This window comes from Lingula anatina, chromosome 1 (assembly GCF_051362555.1).
Source record: "Lingula anatina isolate TDL-2025a chromosome 1, LinAna3.0, whole genome shotgun sequence".
Taxonomy (NCBI): domain Eukaryota; kingdom Metazoa; phylum Brachiopoda; class Lingulata; order Lingulida; family Lingulidae; genus Lingula; species Lingula anatina.
This window is the reverse complement of record NC_141767.1, coordinates 20,834,283-20,859,703: the sequence shown is the minus strand read 5'-3', so window position 1 is coordinate 20,859,703 and position 25,421 is coordinate 20,834,283. Positions and strand designations below refer to the sequence as shown.

Here is a 25,421-nt window from a genome sequence, read left to right as displayed (position 1 = left end):
CAAAAAAACTGTCAATATTAGAAATATAACAGTAAGTTTTATGGACTCGTAGATCGATGCCCAAAAGTATATAAATGTTTATATCTAGCATATATTTACCGATTTCATCAACTGTACTTAGGTACTTTGAAACTCAGACCTACCACGGAAAAGAACGGGCGCGACATGGCTCTACCCGTGAAGATGTGCCAGCAAGATGTAGTGAAGCTGGACCTTCAAGCAAAAGCAGCTATTCAGGTAAGATGATAACGGAGCCATAACATGCAGCATGCTTGATGACATCTTTAACCAAAACGAACTGGATTCTTCTTTTGACTGGTCTAAACGGTTCTTCTGCTGCTCTGGTACACGTACCAGTCAGTACTAATTAGCACTAGCACAACTGCAAGTGGAGGTACTCCCAAAATTTAACCGTTCAGTTCGCACACATCTAAATGATTGAAGAAATGCATATTTTCAGGATATTCGAGAATTTGATGGCCCACTTGAAGCACTAAGTGATCTCAACCTGAAGGCAAGGGGAAAGATAAATGGGTTGCGAGAAAAAATTGAGGTAAGTACCGTGTTTACATTAAGGCAAAACAACATTATTTGACATGTGTACACTCTCAGTGATGGAATATTTTTATGTCACTTTTTTAATTTCTTTAGTCAGCAATTTTGCTTTTTTTATTCACTTGGGTGCTTTTGGTAATCATAACTGACTGAAAAAAACAAACAGCTGACTCTTTTAATTGGCCTATAATGGTAAAGATTATGAACATGAGGTCAGTTTATATTTTAGGAACTTGAAAAGCTAGCACTGGAACAGGATAAGGAATCAGACAAGCAATATATATTGAATGATGTAGAAAAACACAGGACACAGTTGGCAAGGTGAGATTTGCTGAATGGAAATTGGTTATTTCATTTGTTCAATACAAAAAGACTCATTGCTTGCTGTAGTTAAAGGGACCATAAGTTACAATCTAGGAACTGTATTTATGTAATTAATTTGAATCCTGCAAATTAAGTTTCATTCTTTCCTTTTGAATATAACTTTTGAAAATGGCCTTTTTGTCTTTTTGATATCAAGTGAGGAAAATCTAAGATTTTCTTGAGTAATAAATGTGTATGGCATTGGATAAAAGAAACATGGTATCAGAGACACACTTTGATTTTAAAGACAGCAAGAAATTAAAAGAAAAATTCAATATTGTCTTTATAACATAGCACACAGAATGCATTACGCAAAGCATACTTAGCTTCACAGATAACTTTGGAGAAGAAAGAAAAAGAGCAGCTTATGCAAGGCGGAGCTGAAATGAGGCAGAGGTAATGTTGTTTTATCACTGATTTGTACATTTTTGTTATTCCTTCCATGAATTCACAAAGAGAATCCAAAAATATTAATGAATGGATATTTCTGGATTCCTGATTTATGTAATCTTTAAGATGTTCACTGTTGGTATTTAGGATTCTAACAGTAGTACAGTATTTCAGGAAGCACCTGGGCAGACAGGGCTTAGTCAAGGCTAGCAGCAATGTGACAGAGAGCCTGATGAGCCTCAGTAGACTCATGGCAACCCAAGTACAGCACAGTGAACAGACCATGGCCACTTTAGGTAGGCTTACTTATAGTTCCTCCAAGTGTCAAAGGCATTTAAATGTACTTCCAGCTGTATTTAGAAATATGCAGTCTTATGCTAGAGAGGATTATGTCAGTTTTTGTCAGTGCTGTTCAAGATAATAAATTTTATAAGTTTAATAAGTTTTTTACCATCTTTTTTGTGATATTTAAGTTTGAACAGTTGTCTTTTTTGAAAGCTGAAGACCATATTTTTGTTATTCCTTAAACTATGTACATGTAACCACATGGTATTCTCTTGCATTTATCAGCTGTGTTGGTGATATAAAATTAAAATAAATTTTTTTTCAGAAACTTCTTCAAGGACAATCACAGACACTCATGAAGAGTTTAAGAACATGGGTGGACACATCACAGCCTCACGAAAACTGCTCACCAAGTACAACAGGAGGGAAATGACTGACAAACTCCTCATATTCCTGGCTCTTGTCTTCTTCTTTGCTACAGTGCTTTACATTGTGAAAAGGAGAATATTTTCTGCTGGAGTGGATACTCCTATACACACTGAAGTTCCTTCAGTTAACCAGGCAGCATGAAGGGAGTGACATGGAAAGATATGAAGATGCCATCAGAGAGTTGCTCCAAAATAGAAGCGTTCTTAAATTTGCCTACAGAAGTGAAGTCAGATAAAACTGGACAGCATATATGAGAAACAAAACACACCAGATAGACAGCATTATGGCCACTGATCCAAGATGACATGAAGTCATAAAAAGTGGATTCAGATGGAGTTCTACATTTGATTAAGTGTGATGAATGGATGTTCACGGTTGCTGTTGGAAGTGTTACCGTTTCTCCACCAGTAAACAGAAGAATGAAAACCACTAGTCTCCAAAAATAGATGTTTCTGCAGGTGGAATGAAATAATTGATATTTGATTACCAGATATAAATAGTCCCCCAGCATTGACAGTGGTTCATGTGCATATTGTGACTCGTGAAACATTTAGAGGTTTGGTGCAAACATTGTAAGACCAGACAGACTAGCATCAGATGGTAAATTAATGCCTAAATAAATAAATAATGCAAAAGACCAAATTATTTTACAATTCCTGAAATTTATTTCAAAAGGATGACGAAGGTAATTGTAGTGTTCAACAATGGCAAGTCACCTGAAATGAAAAGTTGACTTTATTCTAGGCCCAGAGCTATTTTGCATAGAAATATGCACCAATTTGACAATGGTCATGACCATAATATGGAATTAGAAACAGACAAACCTATTTATAACCTTGTGCACATTTAAAATATGAAGCAAATACATTCAATTATAGAAATTAAATGACCTTACAATTAAAAAAGTTATTTTTATGTACGCATGCCATTATTTTTACCCAGGCTACAACCTACCAAAGCAGTACTTGGAAATGAGAAAGTAATGTAAAATAACAAAAATAAAAATCAATTCCAATGAACAGAACTAGCAAAACAATGAACTACACAACTTACAAATTTGGAATATAGCTAACAAATACGAATGAGTTGAAGCATCACAGTGTTTCATTATGATGATAGCTTAGTCATCTTCTACCAAAGTCTGAAAAAATCTAAAAAATTGAGTCGCCACTTCACCTATAGACTGAATTAAAACAGCTTGAAGCTGACACCTTTAACCATACTTTCCACATATAGCTGTTTTACCTTTTAGAGTCCTGCTTACAAATAATTAACGTCTTTCTTAGCATTCAAAACTGCACTTTTAAGTAAAGACAAAAAATAAATGTAACCAGATTAAATATTTTACAGCTACTGTCTGGTCTTTCATATGAACTGCCCTTTCGGTGACCATTCTTTTTAAAGAATACAACAGTTATAACATGTTTATATGTATATCACCAATTAAGTTTGAGCTCATTCTTAATTTTTTTTTGCACAAAGGATGTTTCAAAATAAAGTTAAATCTCTTCTAAACAAATGAAGTGTTTTCTCATCTTTAGGTGTCTTTTTACGTTTACTTTTTTTCAATAAAACATTATCTGAGGCTCTTAAAAGCATTCAATGGTTTCAAAATTCTACAAAAACTTTGAAAACACAGAGTCCTAAGTATACCATATAATTGAAGAAAAAAAAAAAAAAAATGTACTCAATACCTTCAAGCTGTTCACCTACAGCTGGCACATACTAGCAGGAAACTTCACTAGCTAGCCTTACTTTTGGAGGAAACGTAATGGTACAAGCAACAGACTTGGTTTTCTTTTTTTTTTTTTAAGTGCACAGGCTACATCCACCATCTTCTAAACAGTGAAGTTTCCAGAGATTATAAAATGAGCTATATAATTTAGTCCCCATATACATGTACAACACACTTGTCATTTTCTTTATAAGCATACAGTAAAGTAGACGAGTTTCACATAAGTAAAGGGTTCCCTACAAAAAGTTCTTGAGGTATGTCACTTTATAGAGCATAAAGAAAGGGGGATAAATATATTAATCCCTGGGTTAGTACTTCAGCAGATGTTTTTATGATATTTATTTCAATAGCTCTAAAACAATACTGTTTGTCTTTTTCGGTCATAATAAAGACATCACTCAACTCGCTCCATTTTTAGAACAACAACATGTAGAGGTTATTATTCACATACAGTTTTGCTGCCAGATATACAGATGCAGGTGCCCCTAGTGTCATTTTGATCCCCACTGCTTCCCATTACCATGGAAGCCATAATAAAAACTTTTGCTCAAATAAAGTTGAACAGATTTCAAAAATGTGATACACAAATAGACAAGTGGTTTAACATTATTCACAATATGGTGAGATGTTCATGCACATACATTACTTCTCTCCTGTGCCTGGCAGCCATAATATCACCTGACAAAACTGCTGCAATTAGCTAATCAATAACAGCAGATACATTAAGACCGGAATATTGAGATACTAATACTTCCCTGGAAAGTCAAAATAAATAATTACAAAACAAAATCACTGACACAATTACCTGACAATATATAAACATCTCTACACCTGGAACTTACCTATCTGACAAATGATAACAAGGAATAAAAATTGCAAGCAAATTTACCATATTGATCACTAAGAAAAATTAATCCCAACTTAAAGCCAACCACGTGTGGGGCAGGTCAGTTTAAAATGAAAACAAAAATCCATTTTACCATTGCTTAAAACTCCCACTGGAAACCTTTTGTACATGTCTCATTCAATCAACATGAAAAAAAAGACCATTTATCTATTAATAATTATAGTGCATTTCATAAAATATACTTCTATATGCTGAGTCTTTTCAACAATTTGAAAGGTAGAATGCTATCTATAAAGATGATTCACCTTCATTTTAAGAATGAAAAATAAAATAACTATCTGCTAAAACACACATCAACACAAAGACACACCCAGTCCTCACCCAGATGAACATTTTCTAACACATTCAAATAACAAATGTTAAAAAGAACATGAATCTCAAATATGTTTCCAATTTGTTATCTGAAGGACTCGATTTCTTGTCTGTGCATATAATAGATAGTCTGTCCTTTAAATTGTATCAGAGCTTGCAAGTCAAAACATTTTACAATAATTCATTTGAAATCTACAGATGCTCACTAATTGGCAATATATAAAGATATTTTGATGTGAAGATATTTTAACATTTTATGCCATTCAAAGAATTTACTAGGAACATCCTATAATGAAGCAGGTTCTAAACCTAATATCAGGGACACACTGATCTTTCTGAACAGAAACATACAAATGAATGTTCACTGATATTTTATGATCAGTGATAATTAGTCTTTAACATTTCCATTGCTTTCTTTTTTACATCGTATCTGTTTAAGCAATCTATCAAATATACCTGTACAATACTTTGAAAAAAGGACATCTTAATGTACTTTTTTTCAAATATAAATATATACATACAACAATGCATTGGAACTCTAAATTCAGTGTCCTCATAACACAGGAACGTCCATGACCAACTTTCCATCTCCATCATCACTCTCAGAACCAGGATCTTCTGTTTCTATCTTCATTTCATTCCCCTGAGATGGCTGCTTGCTACTGGTTTTGGCTCTCTTTTGTATCTTCTTTGATGCAGCTGTCCTGTTACTTTCTGCTGCTTTTCTTCTTTTAATTGCTTTTGTCTTGTCTTGATCAGTACCTTGCTCAGTAGGTGGCACTGCTGATGTAGACGTCTGGGTGACGTCCGATGCAACTTGGCTGCTGCTTTCACTGTCAGTGCCACTGCTGGAGTTCTTCATACTATCCACAAGCTCGTCATGGTCACTACACAAAACGGTGCCATCTGCCAAGTCAAGGATGACATTTTTTTCTATGTGAGCTTGACAGAAAGAATTAGGGCACTCTGTGCATAACTTCACTGCTGGCTTTCCACAATCATCACAGTGGTGCCATGGACAGTCCCACTTCCCTGTAAATTGCACAACAATCAATATAAGTATAGACGTGGGAGTGTACTGTTTGAAATTTCCAAATCACCACTCACTTAAATGTACTTTACAAGACAAGGTGTTTATCATTAACAATATCAATCTCGGTTCATTTCAAGTAGTTTTACCAGACTAAAGATATACTTCATTAATTTCGTTTCGAGAGTCAGCTTATCTAACAAATTGGAACAGAAATCAGTGCCAAAACAGGACATTACAGGTAAAAGATTACCAAAAATGTTTTATTTTAAAACTAGGCAGTGATTATTCAACGATTTTTCTATTACCTTGTTGACCCATGTTGTAGGGGTTAAAATTTTGATTCTGAAGTTAAACACTTTAGGGCAATGCTAGAATATGCCTATCATGAAAGTGTTCATGTAAGTCTTACCATGAGGTGGCTTGTTCAGCCCCAGACAGCCCAGGTGATAAGCCTTCGGACACTTGGTTCTGTCACACATTACTAGCTCTCCACCTTCTCCACATCTGAAACACCAATCTTCATGTTCCTTTTTGACATCAGGTTTGTTGCGACGTTTCTTACGTTTCTTAGCCTCCTTTGCCTTCTTTTCATTGGCTGCTGCTGCTGCCGTCTGCAGGAAAATTGCCATGAATTTGGTGGTTGGTTACATACCCATAAATGATTGGGAACATTATGTATGAGATAAAATAAAAATTATTATTATTTGTGAAACTTGCATAGTACAAACTTGCAACTGACAAGCAAAAAGCATTTAATATCAATTTTTATGCACTTGATATAAATTTCTGATCTATAATTTTCTCTGCAATGTCTTTTCATAAGGTTTAGTACCATAACTGAAATAATCAACTATGAACTATGAAATGGTACCAAAAGACAATAAATGATACTGCACCTTTGGTCTGACACCCAAGAATCCACTGCAATTGGGTGATCCACATTGACACACCGTCTTTTCATTGCCCAAGCAGTCAAGGTTGTAGTTGAAGGTGAACTCTGTCCCTAAAGGAGATTTTGTGAACAAATCATTAACAGAGAGTGTACATTTTAGACCCTCGCCAAACTGTTTGATCTCGTATAAAAACAAATTCTATTTGGATGTTTTTGATAGTAACATAATCATGAATCCTTACTGGAAAACTTCTAACTAAAGTTTAATATCAAATTTATATTGAAGGACTGATATGTGATCAGAGACCCTCATTTGTAGCAACTGTGTATACATGAAAATGGCACATGAAAAAAAAATATATATACATCTGATCCATTCAAAGATCTGGGAGTACATTATATTGGGAGTCATACACTGCTGTCACCTACCAGCTGGAATGTCATCAGAAGCAAACAGCCCCACCCTAATATTGCCATTGACAGTCCATTTCTGTGTCTCCAAGTTGGGCTGACAGCTGTGGTTGATAAACCTGGACAAGTTCCCCTTTGGGCCTGCATCAATTATTCTGAAAAGCATGATTTATTTAATTTACTAACTATATAAGTTTCAACCTCACTTATCAACCAGTAACCGACATGTGTAATTCTAAATGGAGTGTTGGTATAATACAGATTAGATTTTTAATAAATATTCATAAGGTTGTCACAAATTGTGTTTCATTTAAATCCAACAGTAACATCCACTATTTTCACCTGTTTTTGTCAATGGTGAGCATGTAGAAGTTGCTGATGTTTTCATCATGTGCTTTCTGTATTCTTCTTTTGCACTCTTCTTCATCAACAAGCTCTCCGCAGTACTCATTCACAAACTCTCCCTGAAATAAAGACAAACATTCTACTTATCCAAGGATACTGTTAAAGGTATCTTTCCTAAATTTATCTGACATTGTCCCTCTCTTCTTGTGTAACTTTTATCCGTGATTTTATCAATAATAATAATATTAGTAGCTTTGTAATATATTTAAATTTAATTAACAAGAATAACCAATGACACTGTGGATGTGCAGACTACTTTTTTACAAAAGCACAGACAACTGGTCAAACATGATATTAAACAGCAAAATCTGGTGGATTCAGCAAGCTTAAGATGTTAAAGGTTGGTATGGCCATAATACCACGAGAGAGTTCTCTAACAAAAGAAAAAATATATCACACTTCATTATTCTGCAACCATCTTGGAAGATGACGTTCAAAGTGGAATCTGGTGTTGTATTCTTAATCTCAGCATGGTAGGCAAATACTGTAAGGTGTGACCAATTCTGTGCGAGTTACCATGAAAATCAATGGTTTACATAGGAGACAAAAAACTGAAAAAAATTAACATAACAAACCTTCTTAACATCCCTAAGAGCCCTTAATCCCCAGCCTCTACTAGAGGTACGGAATGATTCTGACTCCACATATAATCTTTTCTGAAACCTCTGGTTCTCACATTTCTCTCCAGCAGGGCAGACTGAAGGGTGACACTCATACTGCAGCATACGGTTATAGCACTCAGAATCTGAACCACAAGGATGCTCGCTGGATGGCTTGCATTCACAGCGAGGGAGCTCTGAGAGATCAGGTTTGTAAAGTTGAACACTGCCATATGGAATATTGGTCTGAAAGAAATAAATGAAATTTATACTTTTCTAATTCTCATTTTTGTTTTAAATATTTCAGATCTGGAATTGTTGCTGGCTGATGATCCAGACTGATGCTATTGACCACATATTACTCTTGTTTACTAAAATTTTCATAACAATGATCCCATGGCTAAATATTGTTTTGTATTTCACTGAAAAACAATTAAAACCTAAATCTGTAAAGAAAGTTGAAATGAACTTTAATCATATCATTTTGACTGCAGACAATTTACCTTGATAAACTTAAATGGTGCAGGTTTCTTGTCGTTGCGTTCAATCTCTTGTTGTTCCTTTGTGTCCTTGTAAGACTTCCAAACTTTAAATGCTTCGGTGGCCTCAGCCACAGCTTAATCATGGAAAAAGACAAAAGGATCCAATAAGATACACATTTTAATTATATTACAACAATAAAGCTGTTGACTTAAAATACCATCAAGAAAAATCTACACAAGGTTGGTTGAAGGCATAATCTACATACCTAATCTGAACACTTTGGCCAGTCCTTTACAGTTGGTGTAGTCTCTACTCCCCTTGTCACCCTCTTGAAACAGGAAAACTCTACAAAAATTTATCTTACTCATTTAATACAATCTCTGTGGACAGAAACTTATTTGAAGGAGCAACTTGAAATTTCTTGAAGTACAGCGGAAAGTAAGGAACTAGAATTTTGCTTTTTGCAAAGACCTATATACAGATCACAAAATGACCAATGAACCTACTATTGCACTCTTCATATAGGATTTATATTATTATAAGTCCCTCTTCAAATTCAAAAATGATCCAATAATGACACTTTATCCCTTACCTTCTCTTGTGAGTCCAGAAATAATCATGTGAGCCAAAGAAGCGTACAGGGAATTCCCCCACCTGATGGTCCTTCTCTTGAATGTTGAGGGGAACATGTCTAGGATGACAGATTTCTCCTGGCCACCACCTGAAGGAGAAAAAGTTTTTTACAATCTTTAATTTTACTTGAAACCATAATTCACACAGCTGAGCAGCAGTTTTCATATTTTTCAACACTTATATCAAAGTAGAAATGACCATAGAAGAAATACACCAAAGTTGGATGTTGCAATTATAAAACTGAAAATGTCAGACTCTATCATTCCAAGGAGTTTAAAAGATTCATAATGCTACTGTAAAGATACTACTGAATTATTTACCTGTAAATGCCTAGCTTAACCCATATAATATCTCCATATAGGGGTGTCTTCCCCACAGCACAGTCCCTACAGAACCAACTGTCATCTGGGAACAGAATCTTGAGGCATTCTGGATGGAATGCTGCAGGGCAACTCTCACAGCATAGTAATGTCCCTCCTGGAAATGAAAAAATATCCATAAAACCTGCTTATCTAGGTTGTGGCTTATATTTAAGGTTAAAATGATGAAAATCAAGAAGAAAATGTAAACATCTGAATAGAGATCTTAGCCTCTCATGTTCTTCATTTTGCATCTAATTGTGAAAATGTAAAAATGGTGATTTTCCCATTTCCTGTGAACAAGGTTGTAACATAGTCAATGACATACCAAAACCAACATGTCAGAAAACAGGATTTATGTTGCAAATATGAAATGATTAAACAGAGTATCTAACATGGTCCACATTTCAGCCTTTCACACTTTCAAATAACGTAAGGAAATACATCAATGTTTTCAACTATAAACTGGCAAACAGCTGAATTCAACTGCTGACCTTTCACCTTGTCATTTATTTAAACATTATCCAATTAAGTCAAGTTTACATTTCATATTCAACAAAACCAAGCTCCACATGTCATAAAAAGGATTTTAAAAAGAAAAAAAATGGAAATTTACAAATTCTTAACCAATATCAAACAAGAACCGATAATTCCTTACCTTTATTGCAAATAAAACACCAAGAGACATTAACATGTGAGTGGTGCTTGTGTGCCTTCACTGGCTGAAAGTGTTTACTGCACACAATATTGTACCCTGCCAGGTTGACGCTGCCCGCGGCCACACACAGGTCTCCAGCATGATACGCAGTGGGACAGCGCACACAACGATACAGGCGACCTGAGAAAGGAAATATTCCTTCAATTATTTATTTCCACCTTAAGTTACTAAATACATTGATGATGGGCATAAAGAATCATTACAAATGACCAAATGTACACTGGTTGCAAGCTAAAACAACCCATCTCTAATAGAACAAGCCAAACATTGTTACTAAACAGCTATCACAAGGGTCAAAATGGTGGAAACAAAACTGATTTCCCTCAAGGGTGAATTTCCCCGAATATTTGAAGTTTCAAAGTATAATGATGAATTTCCAACAGCAATTCTAACAGAAACAGCAGTCGTCCTTGGCCATATCCATATCCCTAGTGAAAAGTGCAAAATGACCACCTGTCTTAGTCTTCATTACCTTTAGTTGCTTTTGGGTTCTTTGGGTTGCCTTCTGCACAGTTTGTGCACACATGCAGGGGACAGACCAGACCTTTAGCCTCAAACTTGGACAGAAGAAACTGACTTGCACAGTGTTCATGGTAGAACTTCCCGCACAATGGAACAGAGCATTTTTTCAGATCTTTTCCAGCTTTTTTGCAGGCAAAACAAGTATGGCAACCTGAAAAAATTAATGAAGGTGATTTACACTATGGATATATAGATAGAATCATATATACTTTAATGATGTTTTGTTTTTCAATTTCCATAATATTAAGATTTTTTTGGGTATAATCAGACAGGTACACATTTATCCAAAAACTTGTATGCACAAACAAATAATCCCAGTCCATTTCTTCATCTAAAGAAGTTACTCACCAGATGTGCATTCATCACATTTGAAGACACCAGATGGAGCTGCAGTCAGTCCAAGACAGGACAGATGAAATGATCCAGAACAGGGTCCTTCACACTGTATGAGTTCACCAAGTGCATGTGATTCTTCACAGATCACACAAATGTTTTCTTTCTTTTGTGTTCCATTAGCCACAAGCTTGAAAATCTCCAACTCATATTCCTGTCCTTCTTGGATACGCCTCTCTTCTAATGTCTGAAAAGTATAATTTTGTTTAAGGCTTATCTGTCATGACACGTTTAGAGCATATAAACCTCAATTTGCCAAAAAATACCCAAGCTCCTTTCATTTTCTACAGCCAAAACAAGTTCAATTCCATGGAATAATTAGATACATAGGTAACTTGAAAGTCATAGTATGTGAGTGTAATGCGATAATCCTGTGTAGTCTTCTTATGATAATGACAGACAAGATGGATACTTGAATTACTTGGCATAAAATTATCTTAAAATGCAGTTTACCATTTTGCGTGTCCCAGGTTCTTGTTCATCCTCTTCAGTGGCTACTGATGTTTTTCTACTGACTGCTGCATGCTTGTAAGATTTAGGCTGTAAATGTATTGTTTGACCATGCCTTAAAGTCAGTAATATTCAATCAAATAAATCAAAAGTCCTTTGTATTTGAAAAAGTTAAACAACATTTAAAAATATTTACAACATTTCCAAAGTTAAGTTTCTATTTGATTAAGGTTTAACTCTAAAGAGATGAACACTGCATCTCAACTAGTAAATAATTTTGGTTTTTCCAATTTAAAAAAAAATTTCCTTGCAAACAGTCAAGTTGGAAAAGTTGAGAAATCACTGGCATACACAAATAATCTGATCCTTCAACCTCTACAAAGTTTTCATGAAGTCATTAAAAAGTAACATTCCCACAAGCATTATGTCCCAATCAACACAACATTCTTATATCACAACTAATAGGTAAGTAATAAAAACCCATTTAATCTCATCAGAAAGAATTTACTTTTTTAACAACACTGTACATATTCTAACCTTTCCACAGCCAGCTACAACACTGTTGATGACATCATCAAGACTGCTGCCTGAACCTGGCTGACCATCCGTCTTCGGCTGTAGACATAAACATGTGAACAAAATTAAGCACAACAGACTTGATTACTTGTTTAAATTAAAGAAAGAAAAATATCATGCTCTGTTCAATGATTATGAATAAAGTGGTTAAATGGGAATCTATTAAATTATAGGTTATGGCATAAATGTACAAAAACCTCACCAGTAATCGATTCACATTTGACCTTTAACATATTTTGTAGTATAAGTGTACAATCTACAAAACATAGTAATTAAGACTTGACAAAGGTTGATGATTACCTATCACAGTATTATTACCAAGCAGTTTCAAATTGTGTATAATAATTATTAAAGAGATATCATCAAAAAGATACCAATAAGCAAGGAAGGTCAAATATTATACTACGATGCACAAAAATCAACTGTGTACTTTATCTTGACTGATTTTAAAACAAATAATCTTAAACAATGACCTATCCAGAAAAAAAATGTACATTAAGCTCTATTTTGGATAAATCAGGACTGTTTTCTACCTTTCTGCCTCTCTTTTTTAACTTTTTGCGCCTTGCATGTTTAGCTGTGTGGGCCTCCAGGACCTTTTTGGATGGTTTGGGAAGCCTTGAAGAAGTCTTTACTCCTCCTGGAGGTTGAGAAAAAAGTTACCATTTCACTAGCTTATTTCTAGTAAGCAATGAAAACCCAACAAACATTTATGCCTTTTTAATTTAACCCTGAACGAAACTTTTTCAATGAGACAAAACATTAAGACTAAAAATACCTAATAAGACAAACTTTAATGTACATTCAGTGGCCTCCTTAAAAACTTGAAAGAAAGGTGGTCAAGATGGTGGTAATTTTTATTACAATCCTTCTTATTTTAATTTACAAACTTATCTTTCACTTACTTTCTTCAGTGGTCCCTGCCCCTTCTTCCTCGTCTGGGCCCTCACTGTTACTCTGGAACTTGGACGTATACCTTCCCCTCTGTTTGTCGTTCATAGCGTTCCACTGCTGCTTCAGGTACGCCTCAACCATGGACTCATCAAATTCATTGTGTTCTGACTTAACCTGATCCCGATGCTTCTCACAAAAAACTAAGAACTGACCTGGAGATTTCTCTTTTAATGCCCTGCTGGTTTTCTTTGGCGATGCCTCTTCTGAGTTGGTGTGCATTTCCGGACCTGTCCTGCTTTTCTTTGCAACTGGCGATGAACTAACAGATTCTTTATTACTAAGCTTTCTTTTGTTGTAAGGCCTCTTTGGTTTGATGACTCCATTTGGTAAATCAGATCCTAGTTTCTCTGTGGCTCCATCAGCTCCCTGAGATTGGTCGTTTGGTTTGAGATCTTCGTAAACAAAGGTGTACTTGTGCTTGCGTTCGTTACGAGGCATCTGAAATGCCTCCTCTGCGCACTCAACAGCAAAGTCCCTGGCAAACTTCCTTCGTGAAGACACCTCAAATTTGTGAGCTATTTGTGCTTTGGCAGTTTTGTTGGGTGCTGCTGCCATCTTGTCCTGAATGTATTTATCAAAAGCTGCCTTGCCCTCATAGGGGAGAGTACTGGTTTCTGTCACCCAGCCGCGCTCTGCCACCTCACCAAAAAACTGCATATGGTATTTCCTGGTTACACCTGAAATCATATTAAAACTGTGATTGAACTTGGAGGTAAAAAGCCAAAGAAAAGTGGAAGTAGGACATTTAAATCAGCTATTAATGCAAACTCACAACTTGACCATCCTTAAATCTTATGTCATCTCTGAATATTGAAAGTCATCAGGCACAATCACTTTCCAATGTTTTTTTTTTATTTTCTAGTTACTATATCCTTTATGCCAAATTAAACAGCAATTTGTTTAAACAAATTTCTTAAATTCCCCCATTTAGAGATTGCACTTGACTTCCTGTAGCTACATCAAAGAAGAATAAAGCAAGGATATTAGACTACTTAAAAATAAATTCTTTTTAATGCATATGAACATACATGATACATCAAACAAAAGTTACCTTGAAATTTTGTATATACCCCTTCTAGGGGGTCATAAGTGACCATGCATGGCCACCATGGATGACCTGAGACTTTAGACCACACCATCTCCCCAACCAGCCACTTGGGTGGTCTTTCTGCCTCCAACTGCTGTATAGGTTTACTGAGTTTGGGTGGAGTGGAAGGGGGTGTTGACTTCACGGACCCTGACAATGTCTCATCCTCCTTATCAAGGTCCTTTTTCTTTCGTCGCCGTTTCCCAGAATTATCAGCAATACCATTGGCACTTGCCTCAGTTGGGGCAGCTTTAGCCACAGATTCCGCAGGCAGATTATCTGGTATAGAGTCTCCTGAATTTACCTTGGTGCCTTTCTTAATTCTCATCTTAGCAGGTGAAGCTACTCTACTTTTCACCTTCTTTTCACCTCCATTCTCATTACCATCACTTGTGTCACCTATAGCGTGATCGCTAATAGAAACATTTCCATTTGGCAACGAAGGAGTTGCATTTGATACTTTTTCTTCTTCATTCACCTTGGCTTCAATGTTTGCCACAATGTTTGGGAAAGCTGCAGTGTCTGAGGGAATGGGTCCAGGTAGAATGGCAGGCTCAGCATCTGCATAGGTCTGTTTTGCACTTGCCTTGCTCTGTGCTATCTTTGGGTTGTGAGACATTGGCGCTATCTGAGGGAGGTGACGATGGACAACCGGAACAGCCGGCTTGGATGAACGGCTGGCAGATTGTTGCTGCTCTTCCATGCTGTCATCAATGGACAATCATGGAACTAAAATGAACAACAAAGACTTTGCAAAATAAATCTGCAAGTTATCTTTCTATAGATATAAGTCTGCAATGCAATGTTAACCTCAAATGTAAAAATAGGAAAACAATGGGGTACATTTTGCGATATTCTGCAGTATGTTGTGTTAATGGTAGTCTCAGTGAAATGCCTTTGATATTTTCAGATTTTCTGCAACATCACAACCTGCAATTAAATAATTCACACATCTGTACTTGATCTAGTTGTCAATTAGCATGCAAATTTACATGGGGCCATTTGTTTTTGTATTCAACTTTGACACCTGTGGGTCCTGCATTTCCAGTAAAGGAACTAAAGTTTCGTTTTTTAAAATCACAGAGCATCAACCCATTCAACACTCAAAACTCCTAGACCTGTTTAACATAAATTTTCACCCATCCTTCATAAAATTTTTCATGTTGGCAACAGCAAAACTGCGCTGCAAATGACAAATAAGCTAAAACATGGCACAGTTCTGATTGCAAGTAATGAAAACAGATTTGCAAAAGTAGTTTGAACTTTAATTGCAACAGCAGGCCCTGGGCTACAGACAACAGCCATGACCTGAAACTGACAAAGCATTGTTTAGGTCAAAAGTGAAATCTCCGTCTTTAAATCATTTCCAAGCATATAATATGCGTCAATCAAAACAAACACTATTAAAGCAAGGTTACACTTCAAATTTCAGATATCATAACATTTTGTCGTTACCTCTGTATAGACGTATTTTTATCTGAATTTTAATGTGACGAAGTGCAGAAGCTAATCAAATCACACGGCCACATTTGGGAGCCATGTTGGTCTCATTACTCAAACAAACTCGGTCGTAGTTTTCCGCACTGCTCTTGATAAGCCATATGTAGATAACTTTAAAAATTCTATAAAAAAACTTAATAAATACATATTTTACCTATGCAACCAACTGCAAAAAAAATCGGATGAACTTCCTACTCCCGCAAAGGCATAAAGTGCATCTTCGGGCCGGCTCGGCGGGAAAACGAGCTCTTGTGATTGGTTATTATTTCTCTACGGAAGCAACCGAACAGGTGCTTGTGCTTTACAACATGGCTGCGCCTATGATTCCACATGTCGAAGTGGACACAAAGCACATGAACAGAAACCTTTTTCTTTATTCAATCTCTGAACACATTATCGGTGTTTTATAATACATTTTAGGCAATCTGCGCTGTCAAACACACTACATTTAATAGTTTTATATATGATTCACATGTAAATCACAACAATGTGACCACAAACGCTTCCCACCGGCGAGTTACGCGTGGGTATTTCACCGATAGAGGGCCATTCATTCGCATGTAGTAACTTTTCATTCCCATAGGTGGGAGAGAATGCTCCATGCATGATGACGTCTGCCAGTTGTCTGCGTTAGCAGTGTGCTGAATGCATTGAGAATTGATTCTGTGCATCCAGGCGATACTGGGTTCATGAAACGGCAGAATATCCAGAAGGTATAGTGTGTAATATGGTACTTGTTAAAGCTATCTACTACTAGAACAACAACACAACGGAGTACCAGTTTTCTTTCACAATGCCCTTACATGGGTACCTGCACTGGATTTTATCATCTCAGATTACTCGTGTTTCACATGCTCCTTCACTACCGGTACAATGTATAAGGTTTTTAGCAAACACAGGTAGGTTAAATTATACGGACAATGACTGTGTTTTGATAAGGTGCAATAAAATGCAAAATATAATATAACACAATATTGTTGTAGCAGGGGGCACTGAATGCTTTTTTTCTCATTTCAGTAACAATACAATGGAGGTGGAGGAGAAAAAGGGTATATTTCATACCTGGTATGACAGAATCTGTCAAACCCTGAAAGATGGCAGCCAGTTGCAGGAAATTTCAGCTGCCTTTGGCCAACAAAAAAGTGACGAAGAAAGATTTTCTTTTGTGTGGGATCTTCCTTGCCTTCATGAAACAATTCAAGTAGAACCCTCTCTTAGCTTAAAATCATCAGAGACATCAACTAAACTAAGAAAGAAAGGGAATCAGTTGTTTCAGAAGAAATTCTATGCAAAGGCACTGGAGGCTTACAATGAAAGTGTTATTATCGCACCTCCTGTTTGTGATAAACCCGGTGAAAGTGATCTGTCTCTGGCACTGGCCAACAGATCTGCTGTTTTATTCCATATGCAAGAATATTTCCTTTGCCTCAAGGATATTGAACAGTCTTTGGAAAATAACTACCCTGATGAGCTTAAGTATAAACTAGAAGAAAGAAAGGGGAAATGCTATAGCAAGCTGAAGGAAAAGGGCAAGGCATGTGAGAGTTTTCATACAGCAAAGCAGCTGGTTGAGCTTAGTACTGCTGATAGTAAGAAAAAACAATCACTTATACAAGAAATTGAGAAGCAGTTAAAACAATTAGATATTTCCTCACCGGACAGTGAGTGTCCTGCAGCTGACTCAGTTGATGATTCAATGCCCATGCCTGTTTTATCTCATGGACAGAGCCAGAAGTACCTGTCAGCATCCAGTGCCTTAGATGTGACCACTGCCCCTACACTAGGCAGGTTTCCAGTGGCCACTTGTGACATACAAGTTGGAGACACCCTTGTGATAGAGAAACCATTTGCCTCGGTGTTACTAAAACCATACAATGTTAGCCATTGTCACAGCTGTTTCAAACAACTTGTGGCTCCAATACCCTGCAGTGAGTGCAGCACTGTTAGATACTGCAGTCAGGAATGTAAACAATCTGGATGGTTGAGGTTTCATCAGTTTGAATGCCCTTACTTGGACACTATTCAGCAGAGTGGCATTGGCGGCATGGGTCACCTAGCTTTAAGAGTGGTGCTTGTGGCAGGTTATGAATTTCTGTTAGGATTCAGAGAACTAGTCCAACACAAGGGGGTGGGCGATTGTTGTGAATTAGATTGGGGTCTCGATGAGAAAGGGCAGTATAGGTCGGATAACTATACAACGATCTACAACCTTGTCACTCACTCAGAAGACAGAGCAGTGAATGATCTATTTCGTCGCACCATCATGTCAGTTTTCCTTCTAAAATGTCTGCAAAAGTCGCCATTTTTCCAGGAAAAAGATGTGGACAAATCTATTCTTTGTTATTTCGGTGGATTGATTTTACGTCATTTGCAAAATTTACCTTGCAATGCTCACGAAATCTCAGAACTGGAGCTTGACCCTGATAATGTAGCTACTTCAACAACTAAGGAAATAGGTGCTGCCATCTATGCAATGATGAGCTTGTTCAACCACTCGTGTGATCCTGCAGTGACCAGGAATTTCTTAGGAGACGTGTGTATAGTTCGTGCCATACGGAATGTGCCAAAGGGCAGTGAAGTGTCCGATAATTATGGTGCTTTATGTGCCATATCAGCTACCCCAGAAAGACGTGCAAAGCTTAAGGAACAATATTATTTCATTTGTCAGTGCCAACCCTGCGCTGAGAACTGGTTGCAGTATGACCAACTCCCCAACACAGTTCCCATTTTCAAATGCGGTAGTTGTGCGGCCCCATTGCTTCTAAACGCAATGTCGGGAGTCGTCTCTAAGTGCATTAAATGTAACAAGGAGCAAAATCTTACAGCTAAGGTCCAAGTTTTGAAAAGATCTGAACAGCTTTTTAGTAGTGCAATGGAAAAACTACTGCGGAATGCAGATGCAAAAACGGCACTGCCGATATTGCTTAGTCACATTAGACTGCTGGAGAAGCTGGTGGTTAGACCCTGGCAGGATTATAATAACTGTCAAGAAGCTATAAAACAATGCTACAGCATTATGGGGAACTGCTCCAGAGTTTAACTGAACCTTTTTGTAATTTTGATTTTTATTATACCCCATTTCATTAAATTCTTAGCAGATTTTTAGAATTCGGGGTGCAAATGTTATGGGAATGTAATGTCGCAAATAGATTCCGATTTTGTTTCCAAAAGAATTTTCAGGGATGCTAGTCTTCCGGTTTTTACCGGAATTCCGGTTTTTTGCGTCCAGTTATAAAATTTTCTGGTACTATATTTTGTTCCGGAATTCTCGTTTTTAACGTGGTCGCGGACTGGACGAACGATGCGTCAGAGGAACGTCGCATTTCAACCATTGCGACAGAGCTGCGTTTCAACACAATATCTAGTCACAACCGTAGCACGTGATTTATTTATGGCGCTTGATTGGTTGGAAATGTAGGCTTTAATGTCGGCACCCATGTGGAAAGTTTTGACACCGCGTGCGCGGAATTTTGAACTAAACCAAACTAAATGGATTTCGCGGAGAGGGGAACAGACGATATTAGAAACATCGACATAACTGTCAAAAATAGATTTAGTTGGAGTTGGCTGGAGGAAAAGGACAATAATGACGATTTTTTTTCTACCTATGTTCGGAAGCGAAAGTCCCCCGGAGAAGCTTGGTGTGTATGGTGCAACGACGTGATCCGGTACGGAAGCAGTGGTAAAAAAGCTCTGAAAAACCATGCTAAAACAACTAAGCATGCCAAAGCACGTAGTTGTCTTTACACATTTTTGTTGCTTGGGCATTACCACGAAAGCCATTACCAATCTTTGAAAATGATAAATGAAAGGGATTAACATTTAGTGACTATCATTATCATGCTGGTGATTATCAAGCTTACGTGAGGGATCATTACTGTCTACTATGGGTGGTAGGTGTTTATGTACTGATGGCACTTCCATCTTGTCAATGTCAAGATTATCCTTGGAAACAACTGTTGAAAATTACCATTAAGTTGTGATGACATATATTGCAATATATTTATTAAATAAAATTTGAAATATAGTAATTGTTTCATAATCAATTTGTACCCCCCCCCCCCCCCCCCCCCCGTCTTTGCCAAAAAAAAGTTCAGGTTTTCTTTCCGGACCCCACTAGCATCCCTGAATTTTCAATTTTTAGCATTTTCCCCATCCCTTGTGTAGACACTGTTATCAGTTTCATCAAATGCCAACCCCGCAATAAAATTATTAAGACTACAACAAGTGGACTTTGGTTTCCTTCCAAATACAGTAGCTGTTGTATTTGTTGCGATTTGTGATTCGAAGAAAACTGTCTTCGGTCTTGGCCAAAAATTAAATAACTATTTTCAGAGCGGTGATTGAACTTGTTAATTTGCCTCATTTATTAGTAGAATGAAACTATCATTACGCCACTGTGGAGGGGACGATGGCTTAGAATCTTAGTGCAAGTAGTGGCTATTTGGAAAGCTTTGCGACCGTTAACTTGTAATACCCCCTTTACACTGGACGGCGTCCTTTCTGCGACCATGAAATTTGGCATCGCTGTGGTCTTAATAAGGAGGAACGAGTATTGATTTTGTATCAGAATGAATGTTCAATGATCGGCCAGCTGTCGGCACGTAAAGTATTATAATTTTTTAACTGTCAAATGGGGCCGTACTGCTGGACGCAGAAAGGACGCCGTCCAGTGTAAAGGGGGCTGAAGAGGGCATGGAGATGGCAGAGATGTTGAAAAGATAAGCTAAAATTCTTATACTGGGGGTCAACATAGGTGAAGTCGAAATACCTATAAAGCAACCAAAAAGACGATTCAGTTTTTACAAAGGTTTGTAATTATTATAAACTAGAAAGTGCGAACGAACAAGAACTACACAAAGTCGTTTCAACAAGTATAAAACGTCATAAATAGAATCTGCTCAATTCAAATACGTTTATAACAAGCAGATTGGTAGCCAAATTACATGAATAATGAAACATCACTTACACAGTTGGTAGCAAATAACGTATAATTAACGATCATGAACACGGTTCATTACGAAAGCACTAATCCAACTACAGTGACGAGCCCTCCGTCTTGATTGCTACGATATATGCTCACTTTTCGATTGTGCTACGTTTTTTCAGGTCCGCTCTCTACAAACTAAACGTATAATCATTTACTATCTTTTTGGCCATTAGGTAAAGGCATAGTGTTTTTAATGCTGTAGGTTATTCTGTTGTAGTTTATGACTGATTCAGCACCTCTTTTTTCAGCGTATGGTTCGCAGTAATGCTGATGTCGTTGGAGAACCAAGGCAACACCGTTGTTTCTTTTTTATGTTCGCGTCGCCGAAGCAGTTCCATAAGCGCATTTTTTCATCTGGCGATGCTGACGCTGAAATAAAGATCAATGACGTACCGTTTTAAATTCTTCATTATTCTCTGAACGTAAAATGTGTGGCGCCAAAGTGGCGCCAAAGTCTCTTTATCATGAAGTCATAATAAAATTGAATATTCAGCGGTAGACAACAAAAAATATTACATACGTGATAAAGACATATTTTTGTATCTTTCAAACCATAAAAATTCGACATGGAACTTTCCACGTGTAAAATCACATTCTGTCATACATTTTAAATTCAAATTTATATACATGGCGTATTTTGTGAAGCCAACTTGAAACTGCAGCTAATTTTGCCAAGATCAATTATATAACTAACTTCAACGACAGCTACAGCGAGAGGCCAATTAGTGACTGTTACTCTTCTTAATCATTTTCACAATATTCTAATCAGAGAAAATATGTAGGCCTATTGGTAGATACTAAATGTAGGTAATTTGTAGTGAACTGCCATATGGGAAAGTTCTCCTCAGTCTATATAACAGAGACCAGAGGTATACCCACCTAATGTTTCTTCGTTTGGGCTAAGTGCTACGTGAAGTATGCCCTCTTCTTCCCCATCCAGATATAAAGCTGGATGTAGCTGACTGGGGTTCTTCCAGACCACCAGGTTATGCTTGGTTCCTCTGTGACCGGTGATCAATTCCTGATCGTTGGTATTCCACAGCATACAAGTGATCTGAGAGAAAAATCGAAGTATGACACGTTCACTACGAGGATCCTCCGTAACAACACAAAACGTTACATTTCATTTGTTCCTGTTCTTTACAGTACATAAAGACTTGCACTTAAAGGGGGATGATAGGCACTAAAATGTATTTTCAGTTTGGTTTTTTTTTTCTGGGCATCAATCCAAATATGACTTTCAAACAGGGTATCTAAAAGACTGTTTTAAGTTAGTCGTCATGTGACACATTTGAATAAAAATGTAAAACGTACTTTATTTAATTAAGGGAGTAAAAGGCAGTGAATGGATTTTGAGAAGCGTCAAAAGCCAATAGCTCCAATTGAACCCTACCCCAGAGTCGGTATCTACTTCAGTTAGTTTCAAGCCACTGTTAACATTCCACAAACGGATGCTTCCATCCCCAAGTTCTCCTCCGCTCGCAAGAATACTGTGTAGACCTGTGCACCATGTCAGGGCCTGAAGAGAAAATATTTTTAAAAATCTACAATATCAATTTAAGCAAATATTGTATACAGTCGGTGGACACTGGCAATTAAAGTCTTTCTTGTTCATTAATATATTAGAATAATATAAAATTAAATAGTGACTGGGCTGGGGTGCAAAAAGAAAAAAAATGTATCTGTATTACTTGCATTATAGCACAGGTCACTTAAATAAACAAACAAACATAAAGTCAGACGAATTTAGGAGTCCAAATGTCGTGACTTTAACGCTAACGGGATTAAAATTTGAATGTGAAAACATGCTTTTGAAAATTGTTTAAAACCATATTTGATGAGGGTGTGTATGGAGATATGGAGAGAGAACGCAAGTGTAAACCACATCTTTCTTTAAAAACAAAATCATATCGTTTTAAAAATATTCTCATACAAGTCGGATAGCAGTTTGTTGACTTACTCTCACTGCCGAGTTGTGCGCTGGTATTTTCTGATACAGTCTACGTTCGTTCATCTCCCGGATGCAGATTGTGCTGTCCTTGCCGCCGCTGGCAAGGTAGCGGCCGTCTGGGCTGAACCGAAGATTGCACACCCACGTGTGGTCTTTGTTGGTAGCAATGGGGGTCGGGGCCCGGGTGTCATGGAGATGGATGTTACCATCAGCATCACCACTGTAAAATAATGTCTTTCAGGTTTATGGACATTATTAGGGGCAGATTTATAATAATAATAATAATAATAATAATAATAATAATAATAATAAACTGTGTATCGGAGGGAGTGGTCGTGACAGAGGCCATAACATATATATCAGCATTTGATACTGCCAAATAAAGGGACACGGCAGACTCTTCTTTTCACTTAATGAATATCGATTTATTTTAAAGTTGATAAAGTCGTCATTTTTAATTTATTGAAAAAATTACCTTGCCAATATTGTCCCTTTCCATGCCAAGCTCACAGCTGCACAACTGTGTGATCTGATGTTATGTACCACTTTCATCTTTTCTAAATTCCAGATCTAAAAAAATCCATTTTTTAGAATTAAATAGCCATATTGTTGACATGGGGATCGTAAAATCAAATGAAAGTGCCAATTTTAGGCATTATTTATACCAGCATCAATCTCCCAAAACTGACAATCTTGCTTCCTGGATGCACTCAGTCAAACAGATTTACACGCCTCGTAGACCCATAGTTTCATTGGCAATGAGCCCTAGGCACTCATGTCTTCCTGTATAATACATGTAAACGACGACCACAGGTACTTTTATTCTTGGACAAATAATACGAGTAATATCTTTATGTAAAGTTTTATTTGAAGAGTATTGTTGCTTTTTTAAAAGGCCTGAGGTAAGAAGTTTTGCACGATTACATCTTAAAAGAATACACTTTAGAAGTTATGACTATAATAGTCAAAATTCCTACCTCTATGTCATCGGGTGTGGAACCTAAAGCAAGTAAAGAACCATCGGGGTTGAACCCCAAAGCCATGACGTAGTCGTCCTCTTCCGTCAGTTCCACGGGCACCTGTATGCATTCTCCAATGTCCCGCCGCCAGCAGTACACTTGATCCTCTAACGCAATGCCGATCATGTTCTGGCTGCTCCAGTCCATCACGTTTACATCTGATGACGATGTTGAAATTAACAGTGAATGAAGAAAATTCTTGAAATAAGTTTTATTTTATGCAAATTTTTCGCCGAATGGCAGTTGGTGCGAAGTATAAATGATTTCAATTAATTGGACCATTTAAAAATCATCAACAAATGCCCCATTTTCAAACAAAAAGTAAATAGCTAACGTTATGCGTAATTGACATTGAGGTTTTTACTTACTTAGGTCGTTACGTATATTCGGCATGTCCAAGATTTGGTCTGGTTTTCGTTCTCTGACCTTGCTGGAAGATGAAGGACTGCTCCCTAAGGAGATTCCCTCTAAACGTTTCCTCACGCTGTCTAGATAGTTCACTGTACAGGACAAAAAAATAGTTTGATCTATCAGCGCATAATTATTACTTATATTATTACTCATAATGCCTTCACAGTGGTAGGGAAAATACAAGAAGCGTCACTCAAAAACGGAGTTCTAGTCAGTTTCAGCTAAAGCTATTTCAGTATTGAAGATCACACAGTTTCAGCTAAAGCTATTTCAGTATAGAAGATCACACACATTTTTTTGTCATTTATCAAAGACAACCCCTCAAAGACCTTCTTGAAATGAAGCTACAGGTATGCCGCGTGTGATCTACATAACATGTAGATGGGCTTTTGCGTGTATTTAATCTACTTGTATTTACTAATACTATTTAATTTTTTGTTTGTTTAGGGATCAAAACTGGTCTAAGATAAAACTGATGTGCACAATTCTATTAATTAATTTTGTTATTTATCAATTTGCAAGCAAATAAATTTCACATCTCTCTCAGGGTCATAATTGAAATGATTATTTTATGAAGTGGTCAGGTGGTAAGCCTAATTCTGTCACTTACCGGGAGTGCTAAGGGTTGCTTTCCGCTCATTTTCCATCGGCGAAAATGGTAAGATACTGCCATCACTCCGGCCGCCACCGAGACTGAATCTCCGAAATTTTTGGTGGTAATTATTCATTATTTGGCACCCATTGCCAGTTTGCTTGGAGTCTGTAGGCGGTGTCTTATGTACGAATACCGAGGGCTTGTCATCACTGTCATCGTCGTCAGCCGTCGGAGGGGTCATCAGTTTGAAATGGCTAAGATCCACGTCTAAGCTCCCACGACGTGGAAGCATGCGATCCACGCCATGGTCCCCTATTTTTGCCCCCACGGACCCAGCACGAGAGCGAGGGGCACCGAAGATGCTGTAGTCTTGAGGGCTGTGTTCGTACCCCGCCATTGATGGTGTGCCTGTGTGTTATCTTTCCCGCGACACAAACTGTATTCATGGTATTGATGCTGCACGA

General features: G+C 37.2%; 4 protein-coding genes across 5 annotated transcripts; 2 read left to right on the top strand and 2 right to left on the bottom strand.

Annotated features, from left to right (window-relative positions):
* Positions 1-54: 54 nt before the first annotated feature.
* Positions 55-2,664, top strand: LOC106176352 (vesicle transport protein SEC20). The gene is made up of 6 exons (XM_013558694.3): positions 55-237; positions 461-553; positions 785-876; positions 1,213-1,314; positions 1,483-1,604; positions 1,919-2,664. Exons 1-6 carry the CDS (start codon positions 166-168, stop codon positions 2,161-2,163), a joined length of 726 nt encoding a protein of 241 aa, XP_013414148.1. The 5' UTR covers positions 55-165; the 3' UTR covers positions 2,164-2,664.
* LOC106176349 (histone-lysine N-methyltransferase NSD2) lies at positions 2,665-16,306 on the bottom strand. 2 transcript variants are annotated; one of them, XM_013558689.3, is made up of 19 exons: positions 16,146-16,306; positions 14,456-15,220; positions 13,356-14,081; positions 12,984-13,090; positions 12,412-12,489; positions 11,878-11,964; positions 11,380-11,611; positions 10,982-11,182; positions 10,450-10,629; positions 9,753-9,909; positions 9,392-9,520; positions 9,065-9,144; positions 8,820-8,932; positions 8,293-8,562; positions 7,655-7,776; positions 7,331-7,467; positions 6,906-7,012; positions 6,419-6,620; positions 2,665-6,008 (listed from the first exon to the last, which is right to left on the bottom strand). In XM_013558689.3, exons 2-19 carry the CDS (start codon positions 15,192-15,194, stop codon positions 5,530-5,532), a joined length of 4,146 nt encoding a protein of 1,381 aa, XP_013414143.2. In that variant the 5' UTR covers positions 15,195-15,220; positions 16,146-16,306; the 3' UTR covers positions 2,665-5,529. The 2 variants fall into 2 exon arrangements, with proteins under 2 accessions (XP_013414143.2, XP_013414144.2); XM_013558690.3 differs by lacking the exon at positions 16,146-16,306 and adding an exon at positions 15,947-16,114.
* A 117-nt stretch (positions 16,307-16,423) lies between these two features.
* Positions 16,424-20,018, top strand: LOC106176353 (protein-lysine N-methyltransferase SMYD4). The gene is made up of 2 exons (XM_013558695.2): positions 16,424-16,704; positions 17,009-20,018. Exon 2 carries the CDS (start codon positions 17,019-17,021, stop codon positions 19,029-19,031), a length of 2,013 nt encoding a protein of 670 aa, XP_013414149.2. The 5' UTR covers positions 16,424-16,704; positions 17,009-17,018; the 3' UTR covers positions 19,032-20,018.
* A 767-nt stretch (positions 20,019-20,785) lies between these two features.
* Positions 20,786-25,354, bottom strand: LOC106176347 (cell division cycle protein 20 homolog). The gene is made up of 8 exons (XM_013558686.2): positions 24,973-25,354; positions 24,320-24,451; positions 23,910-24,109; positions 23,408-23,502; positions 22,942-23,152; positions 22,375-22,500; positions 21,861-22,035; positions 20,786-21,350 (listed from the first exon to the last, which is right to left on the bottom strand). The coding sequence occupies exons 1-8, from the start codon at positions 25,352-25,354 to the stop codon at positions 21,226-21,228; spliced, it is 1,446 nt and encodes a 481-aa protein (XP_013414140.2). The 3' UTR covers positions 20,786-21,225.
* Between the last annotated feature and the right edge of the window lie 67 nt (positions 25,355-25,421).

What these genes read in the sequence shown, in the direction of transcription:
- LOC106176347 (XM_013558686.2), bottom strand. Translation starts at nt 25,354, where the DNA reads ATGGCGGGGTACGAACACAGCCCTCAAGACTACAGCATCTTCGGTGCC. An exon ending in AAAGGGACAATATTGGCAAG is followed by an intron (nt 23,153 to 23,407) that starts GTAATTTTTTCA and finishes ATTATTTTACAG; the next exon opens with TGGTGATGCTGATGGTAACA. An exon ending in CGCACAACTCGGCAGTGAGA is followed by an intron (nt 22,501 to 22,941) that starts GTAAGTCAACAA and finishes TTTTCTCTTCAG; the next exon opens with GCCCTGACATGGTGCACAGG.
- LOC106176352 (XM_013558694.3), top strand. Translation starts at nt 166, where the DNA reads ATGGCTCTACCCGTGAAGATGTGCCAGCAAGATGTAGTGAAGCTGGAC. An exon ending in AAGCAAAAGCAGCTATTCAG is followed by an intron (nt 238 to 460) that starts GTAAGATGATAA and finishes GCATATTTTCAG; the next exon opens with GATATTCGAGAATTTGATGG. An exon ending in ACAGACCATGGCCACTTTAG is followed by an intron (nt 1,605 to 1,918) that starts GTAGGCTTACTT and finishes ATTTTTTTTCAG; the next exon opens with AAACTTCTTCAAGGACAATC.
- LOC106176349 (XM_013558689.3), bottom strand. Translation starts at nt 15,194, where the DNA reads ATGGAAGAGCAGCAACAATCTGCCAGCCGTTCATCCAAGCCGGCTGTT. An exon ending in TTGTAGCTGGCTGTGGAAAG is followed by an intron (nt 11,965 to 12,411) that starts GTTAGAATATGT and finishes ATACATTTACAG; the next exon opens with CCTAAATCTTACAAGCATGC. An exon ending in GAACCCAAAAGCAACTAAAG is followed by an intron (nt 10,630 to 10,981) that starts GTAATGAAGACT and finishes TTCCTTTCTCAG; the next exon opens with GTCGCCTGTATCGTTGTGTG.
- LOC106176353 (XM_013558695.2), top strand. Translation starts at nt 17,019, where the DNA reads ATGGAGGTGGAGGAGAAAAAGGGTATATTTCATACCTGGTATGACAGA.